At 46.0% G+C, this 20,782-nt stretch overlaps 1 protein-coding gene across 2 annotated transcripts in view; it reads left to right on the top strand.

The window, feature by feature from the left end:
• Positions 1 to 20,782, top strand: part of JADE3 (jade family PHD finger 3) — a 195,724-nt gene that overhangs the window by 155,008 nt on the left and 19,934 nt on the right. For both annotated transcript variants that reach the window (XM_085622853.1, XM_085622854.1), the window contains exon 6: positions 17,663 to 17,874. In XM_085622853.1, coding sequence (XP_085478979.1) covers positions 17,663 to 17,874 — 212 coding nt within the window. The remainder of the gene's footprint in view (positions 1 to 17,662; positions 17,875 to 20,782) is intronic.

The following is a 20,782-nucleotide window of genomic DNA, read 5'->3' as shown; positions in this document are numbered from 1 at the left end:
CCGTGCGAGCAATACCAATGATAGACTACATTTGGGAACAGGGATTTAAAATTATGCAACATCCTTCCTCTGTTCCCCCAGTATTACCACGCCTGGACAAGAAATATAAAGCGCCGGACACAGCTCCGGTCTGTCTCACGGGCCACCCGAAGCCAGATTCGGTCATTACGCAGGCCGCACAGAGGAGGTCAAGCAACCCGGCTGCTCTATTGACGGCTCCACCTGATAAGGAGGGCAGGCGCTTAGACACCATTGGCAAGCGGTTCTCCTCCATGTCGGCCTTGACGGTGAGGGCCTCCAACGCCCTGGCTCTTTTGGGGCATTACAATCGCCAAATGTGGGCAGACATTGCACCATACATGGCAGACCTGCCAGAGGAGTACAAGGAAGATGCTAAAAAGATCTTGCTTGAGGGAGAAAGATCGGCCTCGGAAATAATTGACTGTGCAATGGATATTGCTTCTACTGGCTTCCGGCAATTAGCGGGCGCAGCAGTTCTCCGACGCCAGGCTTGGCTAAAGGCAACCTCCTTCAGACCGGAGGTCCAGACTAAGGTGTTGGACATGCCTTACGATGGCCAACTGCTTTTTGGCACCCACATTGATGAGGCGTTACAGGGGATTAAAAAAGACACGGATACTGCCAGAGCATTGGGTGCTTTGCAATTCTGGAACCCTTCCTTTCGGGGCCCCAAGGGAAGAGGTCAATCCTCTGGTAGGGGAGAATTCCACCAACGTTCTTCATTCTCCTCCTCCCAGCAATACCGGCCGCAATATCAACAGCGGCAACAATCCACATACACGAAGTCCTCCTTTCATGGTAAAGGTGGAAGGCAAAAGGGAACCTCCAGACGCCAATGACTTACAACTACGGCCGGCCTCCACCTTCTCGCCACCCTCCAAGATTGGCGGCAAAATTTCCCACTTTCTCCAAAATTGGCGAAGAATAACTACGGACCGATGGGTCCTACAATTAGTACAATTCGGCCATTCCCTGGAATTTATACAAATCCCTCCTCCCACCCCTCCCCGCCCAACACTTCACAAAAACCTACGTCTGTTACTCTTGGAGGTGAAGACTATGCTCCAAAAAGGAGCTATAGAGCGAGTTCCCACAAATCAACGGGGAAAAGGGTTCTACTCCCGCTTCTTCCTTATCAGGAAAAAGGAGAAGAAATGGAGGCCGATATTGGACTTACGGAATCTGAACAACTATCTGAAACAGCAGTCGTTTCGTATGGTCACCATTCAGGAGGTATTACATCTGCTCAATGCGAACGACTATTTCCATATTCCAATACATCGCAACCACAAGAAATTCCTACGATTCGTGGTGGCCGGCAGACATTATCAGTTCCGGGTGCTGCCGTTTGGCCTCAAATCGGCACCCCGCATTTTTACCAAATGTCTAGCTCCAGTGGCGGCCTACCTACGCCATCACCATCATCAGGTCTTTCCCTATCTAGACGACTGGCTAGTAAAGTCTCCATCTCTTCAGGGCGCGTCCAGGTCTTCAAACGCCTGTCTAACGCTCTTCGATTCACTAGGCCTAACGCTCAATCGAGAGAAGTCCGTCCTTCAGCCGTCTCAGCGCATGAACTTTCTGGGCTCTACTCTGGACACTGTACTACGGAAGGCTTTTCCATCGAAGGAACGGAAGGACAAGCTGCAGGCTTTAGCTCTCAGGATAATGTCCGAAAGGACGCTGTCGGTGCGTCTCTTCAAATCCCTTCTCGGGATGATGTCTTCTTGCATTCTCTTGGTCCCGCATTGTCGTCTCCATATGCGACCCCTTCAGGAAGAACTGTCGGATCAATGGGTACAGTGTACAGGATCCTTCGACGACGTCATCCAAGTCACACTCGTGATCAGGAAGGCCTTACGATGGTGGGTGTCTCCCCAGAACCTTTCAAAAGGCTTGCCTTTCTTGCTTCCTGCAGCACCCCACATAATCACCACGGATGCTTCCCTGGAGGGCTGGGGAGCCTTCCTTCAGGAGCTTCAGATAAGCGGGAAATGGTCCCCTACAGAGAGGGCACTTCATATCAACCTCCTGGAGCTGCGCGCCGTCTACCTGGTTCTGGTGGCTTTCCTCCCAAGAATCAAGAACTCCATGGTGCTTGTCAGAACAGACAACACAACGACCATGCACTATTTGAACAAGCAGGGAGGAACACGCTCGCTGACACTCTCTCGAGAATCACAAAAAATCTGGAGTTGGCTACTCACTCACAACATCTCTCTGCGAGCAGATTATGTGCCAGGCGTCCACAACGTGTTGGCAGATTCCCTCAGCAGACGGCAGTCAACTTGCCACGAGTGGGAACTGGACCAACAAGTCCTCAACAGCATCTTCGATCAATGGGGCACCCCTTCTCTGGACCTATTCGCCACCCAGATCAACGCCAAATGCCAACCCTTTGCAAGCTGGCATCCCCAACAAGGGTCTCTGGGGAATGCCTTTTCGATAGCATGGTGCAACGTCTTTGCGTACGCCTTTCCGCCGTTTCCCCTAATTCCCAGGGTGTTACGGAAGATGAAAGTGGAGCCCTGCACTCTGATATTGATAGCCCCAGCTTGGCCACGGCAGCACTGGTTCACGGAGCTTCACATCCTCTCCCTGGAACCTCCAATCAAACTGCACCCGTTTCCATCTCTGCTAACGCTGCACAATCAACAGGTTCAGCATCCGGATCCAGCGTCTCTCAGGTTATCGGCATGGCTCCTGAGTACAGAGAATTCCAGGGCTTAGACATTCCTCCGGATTGCAGACAAATCCTAGCTCGAGCTCGAGCGGATAGCACCAACAAGACATATTCACTGAAATGGAAACGATTCTGCATATGGTGCAAAACAACGGGTTGCACCCTCTTTCTTCAACCCCGGAGCAGGTTTTACCCTATCTCCTGCATCTCGCAAAATCCGGTCTAGCTCATGCCTCCATCAAAGTACACCTAGCGGCGATATCTCGCTTTCGGAGGTCCTTTACAGGTCCATCTTTGTGGTCTCACAGGATTATCAAACAATTTCTTAAAGGGCTGTTTCGAACTTTTCCTCCAGTGAAGCCTGTACCACCGGCTTGGCATCTTAACACGGTTTTGGCTCAGCTCATGAAACACCAGTTTGAGCCAATCCACAGAGCAGACCTTAAGTATGTCTCCTGGAAGCTTGCACTCCTGCTGGCCCTTACCTCGTCAAGATGGGTTGGAGAACTACAGGCGTTCTCAATCCAGGACCCTTTCATTCAGTTCAGACGGGACAGGGTCATTCTTCGGACGAATCCGAAGTTTATCCCTAAGGTTCCGACTCAGTTCCACCTCAATGAACCTATCATACTACGTTCATTCTTCCCGAATCCACACACATGGGCAGAAAAGGCTCTTCATTCATTAGATGTTAAGCGCTGCCTCAAGTTTTACATTGAAAGGACTAAAACATTTCGGAAATCTAACCAACTTTTTGTGGCATACAGTAGGCCTAGAAAAGGACTACCGCTCACCAAACAGAGTATTTCCCGCTGGATCTCTTCAGCCATAACCTTCTGTCACCAACAGGCAGGACGTCCACTGCAATCAGCAGTTCGTGCCCATTCTACAAGAGCGATGTCTACTTCCATGGCACTGTTTGCAGGAGTGTCCATGGTGGATATTTGTAGAGCGGCCACATGGAAGACGCCGCATACATTCACCAGGCATTACTGCCTGGACACGGAGATCATGAAGGATGCTGCAGTGGGGCAAGCTGTACTCCGTCATCTATTTCAATAGAGGTGAGCCCTTTCCTTTTTCATCCCACCATCCTGGTCTCTTTACGCACATTTCACACTGTTATGTTGGCATTACCTGGGTTATGGTTCTTTGATACTTTATCTTTCACATGGATATGTTATTATCTAGTGACTGTATATTTACTGTGCCTGCCGAAATGTGCTTTGTATTGCTTACTAGTCTGATTCAGGCATGTGAATCTATGAAAGATACCCTAATACTGGATAAGGAACGCGTTACTTACCTGTAACTGCGGTTATCCAGTATTGGTATCTTTCATAGATTCACATGCAACCCACCCACCTCCCCTGGAAGGGCTCTCTTGGATCTCTCAGTGATACAACTACTTAGCACTGTGCTTATGAAAATCTGAGGGACTAGAGCTCCTTCCAGGAGGGTTCTAGAGGGTGGTGCTAGCTGATTGGCTACTGGCCAAACTTTGGTCCTTTTTACATAAGGACGTGGATAGCTTTCTAAGCTAGGGCCCTTTGGGGCCTGTTACTCTATATGTCTTCTAGACATTGCTTTGTTATTTACCGGTGACTCCCATCCCGACGACGGGGAATGATTCAGGCATGTGAATCTATGAAAGATACCAATACTGGATAACCGCAGTTACAGGTAAGTAACGCGTTCCTTTTTTGACATGATAACGAAAGATAGTGTGGGAAAACTTGTACAACTTCCCCAGTGGTGAAGGGATATGTTTTTTTTTCCTCTACAAGGAAAATTTCCATTTTGGAGATTCATGCACAACTACCCACCCACCCAAGAAAAACAATGGACTATTCTCCTCATTAATGTCTGTCACATATTAGAAATGCAATTTACAATCCTAAGATTTCACTAACCCTGATTCTAGGAATGTAATTTACTATTGCAAATTATTTTTTGCACATCTAAGTAACACCTAGGTACACACAATTGTTTGTGAATCTAGTCTTTTTTACTTCATCTAACTTCCTTTTTAACTCTTTAGCTACTCATTGTCAGCCTTTGGCCTGTCCGTCCATAGGGAAGGGCCACACCCCACCTTTTTTTCCCCCAACAAAGAGCGGCTGTCAGGCTTAACAAAAGTCAACCTGACAGACCCTCTTCTTGTTCAGGTTAGGCAGCCAGGAGCTAGATTTGTGATACATGCGCAGATGCCTGGCTGTCTGAGCTGAACTTTGCCAGGCTGAGGATTTCACAACCCTGTGGGTGTGACCTCTTCAGTCTGGCAAAAGTGCCTCTTCCTTGCTAGGAGGGGGCGAGTCACAGATTGCCTTGGACCTGGGCCTTCCGTTTTAAGTGCCCAGGACCAAGTGTCAATCAGTAACACCTCATCACAGGGTAGGGTGGGGACTCCGAGTCTTCCCTTTGGGAGAGTAGCAGCGAAGTGTGTGTGTGTGTGTGTGTGTGTTGAAAGGGTGTGTGTGTGTTGGAAGGGTGTGTGTGTGGGTGTGTGTGTGGGTGTGTGTGTGTTGGAAGGGTGTGTGGGTGTGTGTGTGTTGGAAGGGTGTGTGGGTGTGTGTGTTGGAAGGGTGTGTGGGTGTGTGTGTGTGTGTTGGAAGGGCGTGTGTGTGTGTTGGAAGGGCGTGTGTGTGTTGGAAGGGTGTGTGTTGGAAGGGTGTGTGTGTGTGTGTGTGTTGGAAGGGTGTGTGTGTGTGTTTGTTGGAAGGGTGTGTGTGTGTGTTGGAAGGGTGTGTGTGTGTGTTGGAAGGGTGTGTGTGTGTGTGTGTGTGTGTTGGAAGGGTGTGTGTGTGTGTGTGTGTGTGTTGGAAGGGTGTGTGTGTGTGTGTTGGAAGGGTGTGTGTGTGTGTGTGTGTTGGAAGGGTGTGTGTGTGTGTGTTGGAAGGGTGTGTGTGTGTGTTGGAAGGGTGTGTGTGTGTTGGAAGGGTGTGTGTGTGTTGGAAGGGTGTGTGTGTGTGTGTTGGAAGGGTATGTGTGTGTGTTGGAAGGGTGTGTGTGTGTGTGTTGGAAGGGTGTGTGTGTGTGTGTTGGAAGGGTGTGTGTGTGTGTGTGTTGGAAGGGTGTGTGTGTGTGTGTTGGAAGGGTGTGTGTGTGTGTGTGTGGTGGAAGGGTGTGTGTGTGTGAATACATAGCATGAGGGTGTGTGTGGCCCGCCCTCCCTGCTAAAATTACCATCCGCTACTGCTGATTTTTCATGTATGCAAAGTTATGTTAATGTCCTAAGGTAAGAGAAAATTTGACCATATTTCATCTGAACCTTTTCTAAAGCTGCTATATCGGCAATTAAATCCAACTAGTGTTCCAGTTATGGAAACCTTTTACTTGAATATTTTTTTGCAGTTAGAAGAGGTTTGTTCAGATGACAGATAACTACAATACATGTCTCCAGTTTACAAAATCAGATTGAGAGAACTCTAAATCTCAGTTTCTAGAGGTACATTTATTCTATCGAAGGCATCTGACCAAAATGTTTTTTACTCTCATTTGAACCATAGCCCGAGATATGTTACTGGTAGTATTCAATTATAATCCAGTGCAAGACCAAGCATGTGCATCCAAGGTGGGCACCAGTAACCCCAAAAAATAAATCATTGCTGAATATACATCAACTGAGTTCAATAGATTGCAAAATTATTTCTTAACATTTCTTTCCCTAATAATAATCGATATCGTAGGTTAATTCTGTTGATCACACCCTACTTAAGACATTACCATTTGGAGAACTAGCAGCTTTCAAAGGTAAATTATATATTTAAGGTGGATTTTTTTAATCTCCAGCCAATTCAAAAGATGAAGGCTCTCAAGTTGAGCAGATTTTAGCCCTTCAGTAATCGGTTTTACCATACCCTACATAAATGGTCTTCTTTGATTTCTCCCTCTTCTACTTAAATATTGTAACGTTTATGTTTTCATTTGCCTTTTTTCCTGAACTTGAAATAAACTCACAAGGCCAAGCTTAATCCCTAACTTCCCATTTAGAGATTTGTTAGTTTTTGTTATGAAAAAAACTATTCCACCACGTAGCACCTGTATGAAGAGCAGATTAATTATGAAGCAAATTAACAATTTTTTTTTTTAAACGAATCCTCTACTTTGTATGGAACACATAACTACAAATGATACTAACATGCTTATATAGTAACAAAGTAAATCTGAAAAAATCCAATAGTAGAGCCCCAATCACTCTTGCAACTTTTACCTCCCCTTTAAAATCCCCCTCAGCCTTTCTGGGGAACAGTTCTATACTTAGCTATGTATTGATTTTACTTTACTTGGTCACGTATAGGATTTCTTAAGGTGGTGATGTGTGATCTTCAGCTCCAGACATCCTACCTTTTTGGTGTTGCAAAAAGTCCTGAGTAGCATTTGTTTGGGACAAAACTTCTACTATCCCCTCATTAGATTCTCCGCTTAGCTGGGTTCCATAAACAAGGTTCAAGTTCATGCAACAGCAGTTACTCTTACTTTTTCAACCAGGTTTTTTAAAGGTTTTTTAAAGCAGGTGTAAGATGTGGCTATGATGCAGATAGCCATGAATCTTGTTTCAATGCAGGACCAGGTTCTTCAACATTACTGATCTGATTGGATGGCTTAGTTGCTCAGTATGTAACAGTTTGACCAGAAGTGTTACCCTCACTCAAATTGCTCCTGGTGGGTAGTTGTGTTGCCTGGATCACATAGATGGTTGCGGGATTGTCTTCCACCAGGACTTTTGCATTCCAAAAGATTTGTATTTCCCATCAGGAATCGCCTTCATCTGAGGTAAAATAGATCCCCTGGTTCCTGACCCAGGAAGCCTGTACTGTATTTTCCAGTGTTTCCGCCTTTGAATTGAAAATGGTCAGTGAGGTTACTACACAAGCATCAAACTGCTTGCACACCTGGTATTCAGTCTCACCCTTCTGAATCACTTATTCCACCTGTATTAACCTTGGATCCAGACAGCCCACTTAAGGTTCAGATTTTGCCACCTTCGCCTTTACCTACCTCTTCCAACTCACTTTCCATACAGGATATTTTGCCATCAGTACGCTTTGTTGATTTTTGGAGGTCAGCCTGGAGGCCTGTCATTAGTTACTCACCCAGTGTCGAGTTGGGGTACTTGGAATCATCAGTTGTTCACTCTATCCCACGCCTCCTATATTGTGAAGGACTCTAATGGAAAACAAAATCCACCTCTCTCCCTAGTACGTGTCTGTCTGTTCTCCTTCAAAGGCATTATGGCATATTTAAGAGTCCACCACCACATATCAGGAAGGACACGACTCAGCACCTTGTAGTCTGATCAGTGCTTGCCCACGGATATCGCTCTTTAGGCATCCGGTTAGCTTTCATTCTGTGAGGAGCTAAATTAATGGTCTCCATCTGCCACTGCAACCACAGTATTTCCCAAGAAGTCTTCTCTTTGCCACAACAGAGTGGTACGTTGAAATAGATCCCTTTAGTGCAAGTTCCACCGAGGCGTGCTCTAGTTATATAGGAGACCCAAACGGCTATATGCAATCAAGGAATTCATATCCTTAGAGAACCAATAAGTGAAAACACTTTCCTAAGAACTATTAAAAATATACAGGTAAACCTAACTAGACTGTACTGAACTGAAGCAAATTGTTTCATGCACTTGCTATGATTGTGTAATGCTTTCCACGATCACACAATAATTGGGTAATTTCACCGGAAACTTCTTTAAACCATATATATATAGTTCTGGCACATTGTAGGCAAAGTCAAAGTTCAAAGTCAAAAATCAGCTTTATTCGGTTAAACATTTTAAAACCATCAAAGCACAGGACAATAATTTCATAATGCAAATAATTACAGTTACACAAAACAAAAAGCCCACTAAAAAATGATAACAATTCATAAATATAAATAGTACAACAATTTGGCGCATATGCACATTGTAGGCACATTTTCCATTTATATTAAACTGTTTTCCACCATGTCCTTGTGTTCTGTGAGGATGATATTTATTGATTGTGTATTCAGTGCAGCACAATGCAATAAATATGGTTCACATTTACTGATCTTGTTAAAACTCAAATGTTGCTCATGCCACCAAAGGGATATAGAAAATCTAGATAATTAGCACAACACCAACATAATAAAACAGCAAGTTAAGATAATTAAAACAACAATGGAAAATTTGCCAAACTCTCATGTATGCACAAATACACCTAGAATAAAATCTTGAAAATGGGGGCTTTCTTGTTTAAAAAAAAAAGGGGGGATTGGGAGGTAAGGACTGTGTGGGTTTGAGGCCATCAGTACCTTCTAAAACAAGCATTAAAAATGCAATTGGTCTTGCCTTTCATTAAGTTAAAGCAATTTGCTTTGCTATACAATACCATTAGCAAAGCAAATGTCTTCAACTTAATTAAAGATGAGACCTATTGCAATTTCAATGCTTGTTTTCCTATTGGTTCCAGTTCTAATCTTATCTCTCACCTCGCTTCAGGTTTCCTTATTCTTCTACGGCCTTGCATCTTTTTCAAATTAATATCCCCCAATTGAGTACTCTCCACCCCCGCTGACGTGTTGTCTTATTTATCTAGCGTTACAACAAACAAATGATGGACGGAATGCTGACAATGCAGACATTCTCCCCCAGTCAAGAGATCTGGGTTAAATCCATCGTTCTTTTGCCCACTACGCCACCCCAGTTTAGACATGGCCATATGCAAATCAGTCTTGACCCTGTGCCTCATGGGAACAGTCCAGCCCGAACTGCCAAGCCATGTCTTCCCTGGACCGGAATCAAGCATCCTAGGACCGGTTTCTGGCTATCAGCAGTCATCAGCCAGGATAGCTTGACTCCAGTGGCGTAGTGAGCACGGGTCCCACGTCTGGGAATACCCATCCCACTTAGGGCGAAAAGCGTTACAACAAACAAATGATGGACGGAATGCTGACAATGCAGACATTCTCCCCCAGTCAAGAGATCTGGGTTAAATCCATCGTTCTTTTGCCCACTACGCCACCCCAGTTTAGACATGGCCATATGCAAATCAGTCTTGACCCTGTGCCTCATGGGAACAGTCCAGCCCGAACTGCCAAGCCATGTCTTCCCTGGACCGGAATCGAGCATCCTAGGACCGGTTTCTGGCTATCAGCCGTCATCAGCCAGGATAGCTTGACTCCAGTGGCGTAGTGAGCACGGGTCCCACGTCTGGGAATACCCATCCCACTTAGGGCGAAAAGCGTTACAACAAACAAATGATGGACGGAATGCTGACAATGCAGACATTCTCCCCCAGTCAAGAGATCTGGGTTAAATCCATCGTTCTTTTGCCCACTACGCCACCCCAGTTTAGACATGGCCATATGCAAATCAGTCTTGACCCTGTGCCTCATGGGAACAGTCCAGCCCGAACTGCCAAGCCATGTCTTCCCTGGACCGGAATCAAGCATCCTAGGACCGGTTTCTGGCTATCAGCCGTCATCAGCCAGGATAGCTTGACTCCAGTGGCGTAGTGAGCACGGGTCCCACGTCTGGGAATACCCATCCCACTTGTTTGCTGTAACGCTTTTCGCCCTAAGTGGGATGGGTATTCCCAGACGTGGGACCCGTGCTCACTACGCCACTGGAGTCAAGCTATCCTGGCTGATGACGGCTGATAGCCAGAAACCGGTCCTAGGATGCTTGATTCCGGTCCTGGGAAGACATGGCTTGGCAGTTCGGGCTGGACTGTTCCTATGAGGCACAGGGTCAAGACTGATTTGCATATGGCCATGTCTGAACTGGGGTGGCGTAGTGGGCAAAAGAACGATGGATTTAACCCAGATCTCTTGACTGGGGGAGAATGTCTGCATTGTCAGCATTCCGTCCATCATTTGTTTGCTGTAACGTCTTATTTATCTAAGCATCCACAAGGTCACCCCGGGGTCAGTCCTCATTTCAAACTCTGTTTTCTTCTGCTCAGCGAGATGTCAGATTTGCATCTTTATCGCCCCTCCTCCTCTCACCCTTTTAAAACATTTTCCCTGACCAGACCCCACAAAAGATATGTCTCTTGTACCCCGTTTCCCTGAGCCCAACTTTCAACAGAATACCCCACAGCGGGAACCCCAGCGACTGCTTGTCCCACCAACAGCAGACCAAGGAGAAGTCACAAGAGCTCCTAAGACACAGAGTGGTAGCAAAGGAGGGGTGGGAAGACAAGAACAGAGGAGGGTAGAAAACACGAGAAAGGGTAGTAAGAAGACAGATACAGTATAGAGGGAAGCTGGAGGGAGGTAAGAAAATGAGAGAAGAGGTGGAGCAAGGGCTGGGAAAGATGAAGAAAAAGGAGAGCCAGGAAAAGGAGTGAAGAAAATGAGGGGGCGAGAAAGAGAATTATAGACCGAGAAAGGTGAGGGGTAAAAACAGCGGGAGAGGGGATGTAAGAATAGGTGAAGGGAGGGAATGGAAGGTGGGGATGGGAGGGAGGAGAGCGGGAGGAGTAGGGATGGACACAGCGTCCCAAAAAGAGGAAAGGGGGCGGACATTACGGACATAGCACGTGCAATGGAGGTGGGAGGGGACCATGGAAAGAAAGCCTGCAGAGGGGTGGAGATGTTGGTACCAGGAAGTAGAGAGGGTGGTAGGAAAGGGTGAGAGGAGGGAGAAAAAGCGATGGGAAGAGGTATGGAATGAATGAGGCAGAAAGTGAGAAGAGGAGAAGAAAGTGAGGCAAACTGAGATAGGTAGAAGAGTAGGGAGAACTACAGTAAATAGAAGATAGAAAGTGAAGGATAACCTTTGGAGGCATTAGGAATTATTTATTATTTTGCTGAATTTAATTAATTTCTTTATTTCAGGGGGAAACTGAAGATCTGCCAGAGATGTTATGTTAAATTTATTTTATAATGCGCACAGCTACCCAACAAGGGTTTCCCAGCGCAAGCCTGAAGGAACAGAAAAGAAAAAAGTAAGAGATTATTGATTAAACAAACAGGTTTTTAGGAGTTTACGGAATTTCATATGTAGCGTTTCTTTGCGAATCGCTGTGGGGAGAGAATTCCACAAGGATGGGCCAAATAAAAGAAAGAGCGACCACCCATTATTGTAAGTTTGATCGTAGGAACCACAAATTTTTCCTGAGTCACGGAACGCAACTGGCGAGAGGGCTGGTAAGGATGGACTAAATTTTGCAAATATTGAGGAGCAGTGCCCGCCTTGATCTTGAACATATAGTTCAAGGCTTTGAATTTGGCACGATTTTCAACTCTAAGTCAATGCAGATCTCTCAAGGCATTAGAGGTGGAAGATATTCTTCAGATCTTGCAAAGCAATCTGGCGGCAGAGTTCTGTACCACCTGAAGCCTCCGTAACACATCCCCATTTGCTCCCAAATAAAGTATGTTCCCATAGTCCAGTCTAGATGTTCCAAGTGCCTGGACTACGGTTTTTGGGTAGCACTAGGTAGCATCCAGATAATTTTCTTCAACCATTTTAAAATGGTGAAGCAGATGGCTGCAACTTTTACCCCTGGTTTCATTGATAATTTGTCATCAATGATGACTCCCAGGTTGCGGACTTGGGAGGTAGGCTGAGGTAAAAGACCCATTGCGCTGGAATGGTTTGTCCCCAGAACCAGGATCTCGTTTTTTTAGCCATTGAGTTTGAGTAAATTGGTTTACATCCAAGATGCAATGTTACTCAAACCCGCTTGAAGAATTGAAGGTCCCGGCAGCTTTTCCGTAGAAAGGGAGAAAATGATTTGGGTGTCATCGGCATAAGAAAAGAGACAACCCAGCCTCTTCTGCAATCGCTGCCAAAGATTGAACATCACAATGCGTACTTGTACCGACGACGCAGGGACTCTACCTTGGTTACCCAGTTTCAGGGCAAGCTGCTCTGCCTCTTCTGTCCTGGAAGGAGGTTCTCTGTGCCAAGCCAGACATTGGCAACTATATAACTTGTTGCGTATATAACCTTTGTAATGCACGTTAAACATTTTGAATCTGTCTCGTGTTTGCACCTGTAGGTGTGAGTACCAAAGCAATCCTTTCACATTCCCCATAGTGTGGTGAACTGCCTTTTATGGACACCACATTGGAGGGGTCAGCAGACTCTCCTACCTTACCACCCCCACCCCCCAACAACCCCGCCCCCCCACAGGGACAGCGTGATTATACCTCTTAATCCTTCCGCTTCCTCTGTAATGCACACTCCCCGCTTTATGGAGCAGTGCATTCCAACAGTGGAGCAGTGCCATCTTGTGATCAAAATACCCGACTCTTTTGCAGATGTATGTTAAAAATAAAATCAGCATGAAATTCCTTTTGTGAACACAACACATACAGTGGGCCACACCGTGGGTAAAACCACATGCATTATCGTTGGTGTTAGTTTAAACAGAAACAGTGGAGCAGTGGCAACTGGTGGTCTTAATGCCTCCTGACACCATAGAGGATTGACGAATGTTACGTGCACCAATGTTAGTACATACGTAAGCAGCACCAAGTTTGTTGGGGGAGGGGGTGGGGGTGCAACCTTATTTTTGACTGGTTGGAACAATGTTTTTCACCCCTCGTTCACTCATCTAAATGCTCCACAGTAATATGCCACAAAGCCACCCTTCGTGCTCTTGAGCATCATTGGTGTTTGATAACGTAAACTAAGCGCTTTCTACTATGAGCCGCCATTTACTATATGGAAAAACCTCTTCAAACAAATTACCACGAGGCCACACTCCTAGCAATATTTTCTCTCCCACTGCCAGATAAGATAAACCGATGGGATTCCTACCAAGCGTTGCAATACAAAATGTAGAACATCTTACTACAGCATCCGCATACATACAGCTTTTTATAACCAGCTACGCGATGACTTCCGATTCTATTTTCTCCCCTGTCTGAACGTCGATGCACTCTTGGTATTTCATGTGCCTAAACGTGCGAATCCCCGCCCTGTGGGCCGCATCCAAAGTGGGATCTGGCGGTAGCGGCATCCTAACTTATCGCCGCATGGCTGATTACTTAAAATAAGGCGTAGTAACCGAGGACAGGTAAGCGTTGCCCTGACGACCAAGGTTATGTAAAATTAAGGGTGCCTTGGTAAACCAGAAAAGGAAAACGAAATGCTCTAAACTCCGCAGAAAAGAGATGCCACTTCCACAATGACGGTGCCAGCATTAATAGTTATTCAAGGTTGGTGCTGTTGCCTCGGCTCCCCCACGTAATGCAGAGTTTTTCCTAAAGCTGCCGTGACCTCCCCCGGGGCACAAAAACATTTTCTTTGTATATATTTCAAATAGCCATGATGCGGTAAGGAGCAGTGAAAGATCGCATATCTCTGGATCCTTCCGCTGCTTGTGTTGAATGCACCCCGTGAGGCCTTGGTGCTGCGTGAATCTGGACAATTTAAATTGGGCATCGTCTGCTACTGTGGTCGGCTCAGAATGATCCGGAGGACCGCCACAAATGGATCCCAGCAGATGCCGCCAAAGGCCTGAATCGGCCATATGATACACGGTGTGCACATGCAAATGGGAAACAGCATCCCCGAGCACAAGCATCTAACAAAACCCCCCAGAGAGGCCTTAGCGCTACGTGTATCGGGAGGCAACATAGTATCAGACGAGCAGCGAGCCATCCCTTTGAGGACGAGTGCAATTTGGAAATGCACCCGGGCGTGGGGGTCACGGCTTACCTGAACAACCTGACGCTATTTCGACCCGAAACGAACTGCGGCGACGTGACTGCATCTTGGCTGCTGGACCTGACACGAACCGCAAGGAGCAGCAAAATCCTGTGACTTGTCTGGTGGAGAATGCGGGGGGCAGCGTCTAGCGAGTGCTGTGTGCGGCGCCGGCTGCCATTGTCAAACTAAAAGCTCATTGAATAACGAGGCTTGGCCCAAGGGAGGTGGCAACAGGAGCACGCCAAGGTGCATTTTAAACAAGCTGTCGGCGTTGTGCGAAGAATATAGTGTGTCCCAGCTAATGAAGGAGACCGTGTAACGCCGCAAGTGAGAGATCCAATCCCGGTGGACAGGGCAGTAACCAGGAGGGACTAAGAAGCCTCCTTTTCAATCGTGAGCCAGCGTTTAGCATGGCGAATGATGCCAGCGAATGAAAAAGATGGGCGGGGCTTCAAGTCCGCCTCCTGAAAGCTTCGGCATTTGTATTGATTCCAAGAAGCCCTCGCATGGCGAGTGCAGCGCATGCGCGCTGCTAACTCCAGGCGAGACCTAAAAAGGACTGACTCCTAGTTTGCTTTGTAACCTTGAGGTATGTGGAATCAAATATTTGGTTCTGGAGCATTAAGAGAGCTTTTCCTTTCCCGCTAAATAATCCGATCTTCAGCCAGGGTAAGTCTGTAGAGCCATCAAGCATATCTTATGATTGGCCTTCATAGTTCTATAAATAAGTGCTGCAGTGCGCAATAGGACCTTTGAGAAATGCAGGGAAGCTGCAACCCAATTGCAGCTTCCATCTAATTACAAAGGACTTCTGCCTTCCTGTATTTCTTTAAACTCCATGTACCCAACTTCACTTCATAAGGTTTTAAGTTTTCCTTTTTTTGCAACCGATAGTTTGCTCAGCTCCATTTGAGGACTTTCATTTTCCATTGTGGTTTTGTTTCATAGTTTTCTTTTTTTTCTCTTCAGTCCATTTTGAAATTGCTGTTTCCCTACATTTTCTTAGCCTTCTGTCCAATAATTGTGTTGTCTTTTTCTGTGGTATCACATAAAATAACCCCAAATATATTGTCAGGTGATGTAGCGACTACACCACATTTCCTCCAGACGACTCAAACTTGCCTAGAGGGCTCAAACAAGTGTTGCACTTCTCTGCGAAGTTCTTATGGCTTCCTAGGGAGCAAGGAGCCGCCACACCAGAAACCGGATGAAGAAGTTCATGCAGGTTGGAAAGGCTGTGAAGAATCGATCACACCTGGCTACCCAAATAGCAGCATATTTGGCGAGAATACATCAACGTGATTCATGCAGACAGTGGATTGCTATTTTACTCTTGTGTGCAATGTGACAGTGGACCACGTCTGAAAGCACACAGTGAATATGCATATGCGATCCCAAAACCATATGAAGCGCTGCACAGATGTTTCAGACCCTCACTCTTCACCGAAATATCCCCGTTGGATGACTGTGAACTCGCTTTTTCACAAAGTGTACTGCTGCCAGTGCCTCAAACCAGGAAATAATAAGTGAGTGGGTCAACATCTGCACAGGACTGAACATTCCACTAAGCAAAACAGACCACTCTCAGTTGCACAATTTTCTCCACGTGCAAGAACAGAATGGTGCAGCGATACCTGGAAGTCATCCGCTTCAAGAACCTTCTCTCCCAGAGAGAGATGTAGGAGCTAAGGATGATCTAACAAAACAATTGCAAGATCAGAAGGGCAGTGTTCTATTTGATGAGAGACCTAATATTCAAGGTTGATGTGTGTTGAAAGTTTTATTTGCAGTGGCCTCTTCACAGGGTGGCCATAAAATCCACACACACATAGCACACACAGTGTTCCTCTCGCAGTGCAACCACAGGACTGTAACGCAAGCAGTTGCAAGGGTGCTAGCGGATTACAACATGGCCGTCAGAACGTTATTTCTTTTATTACAGACAATGCAACATACATGCTCAAGGCATACAACCCTGTGTTGAGAAATCTGTATACAAACTCAATGAATATCAGCTGCTTGGCACACACCATAAAACCTTGTTGGGCAGTCATTCCGAAAGCCTTTTGTGGAGCTAAAGTCCTTCCTGCTGTACTTCTCCTGAATCTTCTACATGGCTGGTAGCATAAAGCGACATGCAACACCTTGCTGAGAATCTTGGGATGAAACCACAAATGACACCTGACCCATTAAGTACTCAATGGAATTCTTGGTTTGCTGCTGTCCAGTACCAAAGCAAGCACTTTGATGCCTATTCTGTGTTTTTTAACCTGAGATGAAACTCAAGCAAGTCTTCCCTTGATTACCTCGCACAATTACAGAGGATTCTGAATAGTGTCAATAAAAATTGTATTGAAGTTCAATTGGACATTGTGGCAGAAAAATATCAAAGCATTTTAAGTCTGATGGATTTATTCCAGAGTCCGACACCAGTGACAAGAGTGTATGGCTATCTAGACAACCTCCACATGAACCTCGCAAATAATTCAGTCCTCACTCTGGAGTTACTGCAACCATTCCTAGAGACTTCAGTAGGAGTTAAATTGTTTCTGGCACAGAGAAAACAGGTAACAGCTCAGGTTATTGACACATTTGAAAATTCCCTTGAAAGGGTGGGCAAGTATTGGGGGGGACATCAGGCATTGGGTTTCTAAAACAAGTATGCCCTCTTAATCTTGCACGACTCCGCATCCTACCCAAGGACAAGAGTGCTTATTTGGCCATCCCTGGATTGAGCGAAGTGGGGGGGTGGGTGGGGGGGGGGGACTTCTGTCTTGGCATTGCTACAAATAATGATTGATTGGTGCTATTGGAAGTTTGCAGACCTAGCCTTTCAAACTGCTTTGGTGATCTTTCCACTGCAAGAGTTTTCCCTTGAGCTAATCAGCCAGCACAGTCCCAGAAGGTCTTCTCAGTATACAGTATGTGCCAATACTGTCCTTGCATTGGTATTATGAGGAAGCAGGCACACATTTGCTATGTGGCCCATTTTATTAGGGTCAGTTTGGGGATAATGACAACACTCACAAGCCGCATCATCATGCTCGTGTTGGTGATGGCATGACTAGGCAATGCCAGGAGTGCTACCTGTGGAATTTCCACCTGACAGTTGTAAAATACACCATTCATTAATGAGGACTGCATATATGTTTTACTTGCCAATGTGAGTAAAAGGATAGACGTTTAATCTTTGAGATATATCAATCCTAGTACAGGCAAATGTTACGACCACCTACAAAATGTTCAAAGCTTGTTAGTCGTATCCGTCCTGTGGTTTGATTGCATGCATTTACACTTCCTTTATTACCTCTTCCTAGGATTTGGGCATGTGGACGAGAGCACAATGGAGAAGACTGTTGAGGTCCTGGAGCAACACTGTCATGTGAATATGAACCATGCCATAGAGACAGAGGAAGGGCTGGGGATTGAATACGATGAAGATGTCATTTGTGATGTGTGTCGGTCCCCTGACAGTGAGGAGGGCAATGACATGGTCTTCTGTGATCGGTGCAACATCTGCGTCCATCAGGTACCTACCACGAAATGTATGAATACATTAAATTCATTGTTGTACTGTCCCAATGATATCTTTCAAGTGCTTGAATTGAGTACTTGTATCTTTCTTTGTGCAGGCAACATCATAGTGTCTGGTTGCAACAGTTTATCGTTGCTGAGAGCCTCATCTGATATGCCTGCCATTTACATTTGCAGAGCTAGCATCATAGTAAATCGCATCTCTGAGTCTTGTAAATTGCTGGCATAGCTGCCCTGAAAAATAAATTGATATATTATCCAGTTAATCTGAGAGTCTCATCTTCTCTGCTGCTGCCAACACTTCAGGATCGGTTTCTCTTTGGTTGCCTCATCTTTGCGTTGGTTTTCTATATCAAATTTTGCTTTGAGACTATCTAGGTATGCCATTTATGTACATCCATTCTATACACATGTTTTCCTTAAAACTATGCACTCAAAATGAATGTCGTATTTAATGAAAAATGCACTATAAAGTCATGGGAACAACTTCAAGTAGCAAGATCTGAATCATCATCTTGTGGCTGGGTTGAGGGCGATTAGAAGTGATCCCAATAATAAGCGTTTCTTCTTCACCACTGCCAGTTATTAGGTGGGCATTTACTTCCATCCCCACCTCAGATTGGGATTTTCTGACTATCCTTGATAGAAGTAAAGCTCCATCTGTATCCAGGATGTGAATGTGCCTGCCAGGAGTTTAACAACTTTATCAATAGGGCAAAACCTGGAAGTAACAGTCTTTGACTGCCTGCATGCTGTGGCTTCTTGGATGAAGCAGAACTGTCTTCACCCTAATGGGGGTTACGGCAAAAAAGTCCCTTATGTCACACCAGTAAGACATCCAGAACGCAGCTGCCCGTTTAGTCTTCCATCGTCAAACTGGCACCTCGACAAGTTCAGTTATGAGATCACTTCACTGGCTACCCATCAGTAAGCAGTGTATTTTTAAGATACTTTTTCATGCCCATAGAGCCATTATACAGTGAGGGTTCAGTCTACCTTCAGACAAGAACTAGGTTTTACCAGCCAGCTAGGAAACTTGGATCTTCTTATCTTAAAGGATCTTAAATAGAGCAACGACTCCCTCCTGAAGGAGTATCTCACGCTTCCTACTAGACAGCGGTACAGTAAAATTAAAACAACCAGATTTTTAAACTTGGAGAAGTCAAGACAGATACAAATGTACACGGGGATGTATTCCAGTTAAATGGCTTAAGATAGGAAAAAGATTGACCCCCCCCCCCCCCCAAATCTGGCCGTGCAAATGCGTAGTGTGAGAAGTTGGTATATGCTGTCCTCTAATTAAAGTGGGCACCTTGCACCAGTCCAAACGACCCTTATGATTTATGAGGTCAAAAATAACCTTTAGAAAGCTATCCTAGTGGTAGTTATGGAGAACAGCCTTCAGGCTTAATTTTGAAGGAATGTAAAGCAGCTTGTTTTACCAGAATATCACCTCCTGAATGACTAAATGAAGGAGAACCACACAGTAGTTGTATAAAAATATGTATTTATTAATACAACGCACTCTACTATCCTCTCCGCGAGGATAGAACACAAAGCACACAATACGAGTTCAATAGAATAGTTGTAAGTAGCATAATACACAGTGGGCTCCAGGGGGAGACCAAACCATATAATAAAATAGTGGTATAACAATCACGACTGACACAGTGCCTAGTGCACGTCGAATCGCTGGGACCCCAAGAAACAACCCAAGGTGATGACGCAGAGATCCCAGAGGACGGGTGCAGTGATCCAGGTCTGGTGGCTCAGTGGACTAATGCAGGGGCCTGTGTTCGACCTCATGGTCACAGGTTAAAATCCCGACGGGTCCACTCAGCCTTTCATCCATCTGAGGTCGATAAAATGAGTACCATTGAGGTGGGTAACAATAAACATCTGTTATTCAGCGCCAAGATACCCCGTTAGGGGTGAACGTGCGCTTTACAAATACACATGTTATGTTATGTGAGTAAACACGACTGTGTGCGCCGTACAACTCTATTGGAAAGTCGCGGTTGGAAAGTTGGAGTTTAATGACCCTTCTAGGAAGACTTCGAGCACCCGTGGATACTGTAGAACCCAAGTTACTTATCCCAGGGGAGCCGGGTGCATAGGTCTGAAGTGGTGTCGGAAACCTCTGTCGTTTTCAATAAAAGGCTGTGAAGAAGTACTGCTGCTGTGAAGGTGAAAAGGGTCCGGTGGAATCCAAGCCTGGATTCTAGAAGGAAGGAACCTGAAAGCAGAGGGGACAGAGTCTGGGTCACTTCAGAGTGACCAGGGGCTCTGTAGACGAATGCCCACCGATGTCGGGTGCTTCAGGTGCGAAGAAGGGATGCTTGACTCTGCAGCCACGAGGACCAGGAGACGTTGAGGACAACCAGGAGCCGGATGCGAGCTGTCCCACGAAGGATGTCCAGTCCTGAGGGGTCGGTGTCTGGTGGGAGCACCAACAAGCCTTGGCAAAAGCACCCCACACAGGAAGGTCAAACAGGTTACGGTGTGGACCAACAAGGTCCAGGGGACTCACCAAGAAATGGGGAGTCCGGGCATGTCTGGAGCAACCAGAAAACCGAATAGAAATCCAGATGACCCACAGGCCGAATTACCAGGAGTCGTGAAGGGACCTCGAGCAAGATTGCAAAGCACCAGCCCGGAGTTCTTTGGTGCAAATACTGTTCAGGGTCAAGACTACACGGAGTCCAGTGCACGAGCTCGGGAATTGCCAACAAGCATATGCAGCTGCAAATGGATGAGGTGCACAGGGGTTCGGGTTATGCATTCCCCACGAGGGATACTGGCCTCAAACTCAGTAAGAGGGCAGATCGACCTCTGGGACCTTCAGAAACCCACCTCCTGTGTTGCTGAAGTCTTTGGAGTCCGCAGGAGCTCAGGAGCAGCAG

Source organism: Triturus cristatus, chromosome 8 (assembly GCF_964204655.1).
Source record: "Triturus cristatus chromosome 8, aTriCri1.1, whole genome shotgun sequence".
NCBI classification, from domain to species: domain Eukaryota; kingdom Metazoa; phylum Chordata; class Amphibia; order Caudata; family Salamandridae; genus Triturus; species Triturus cristatus.
This window is presented reverse-complemented; position numbering and strand designations above follow the sequence as displayed.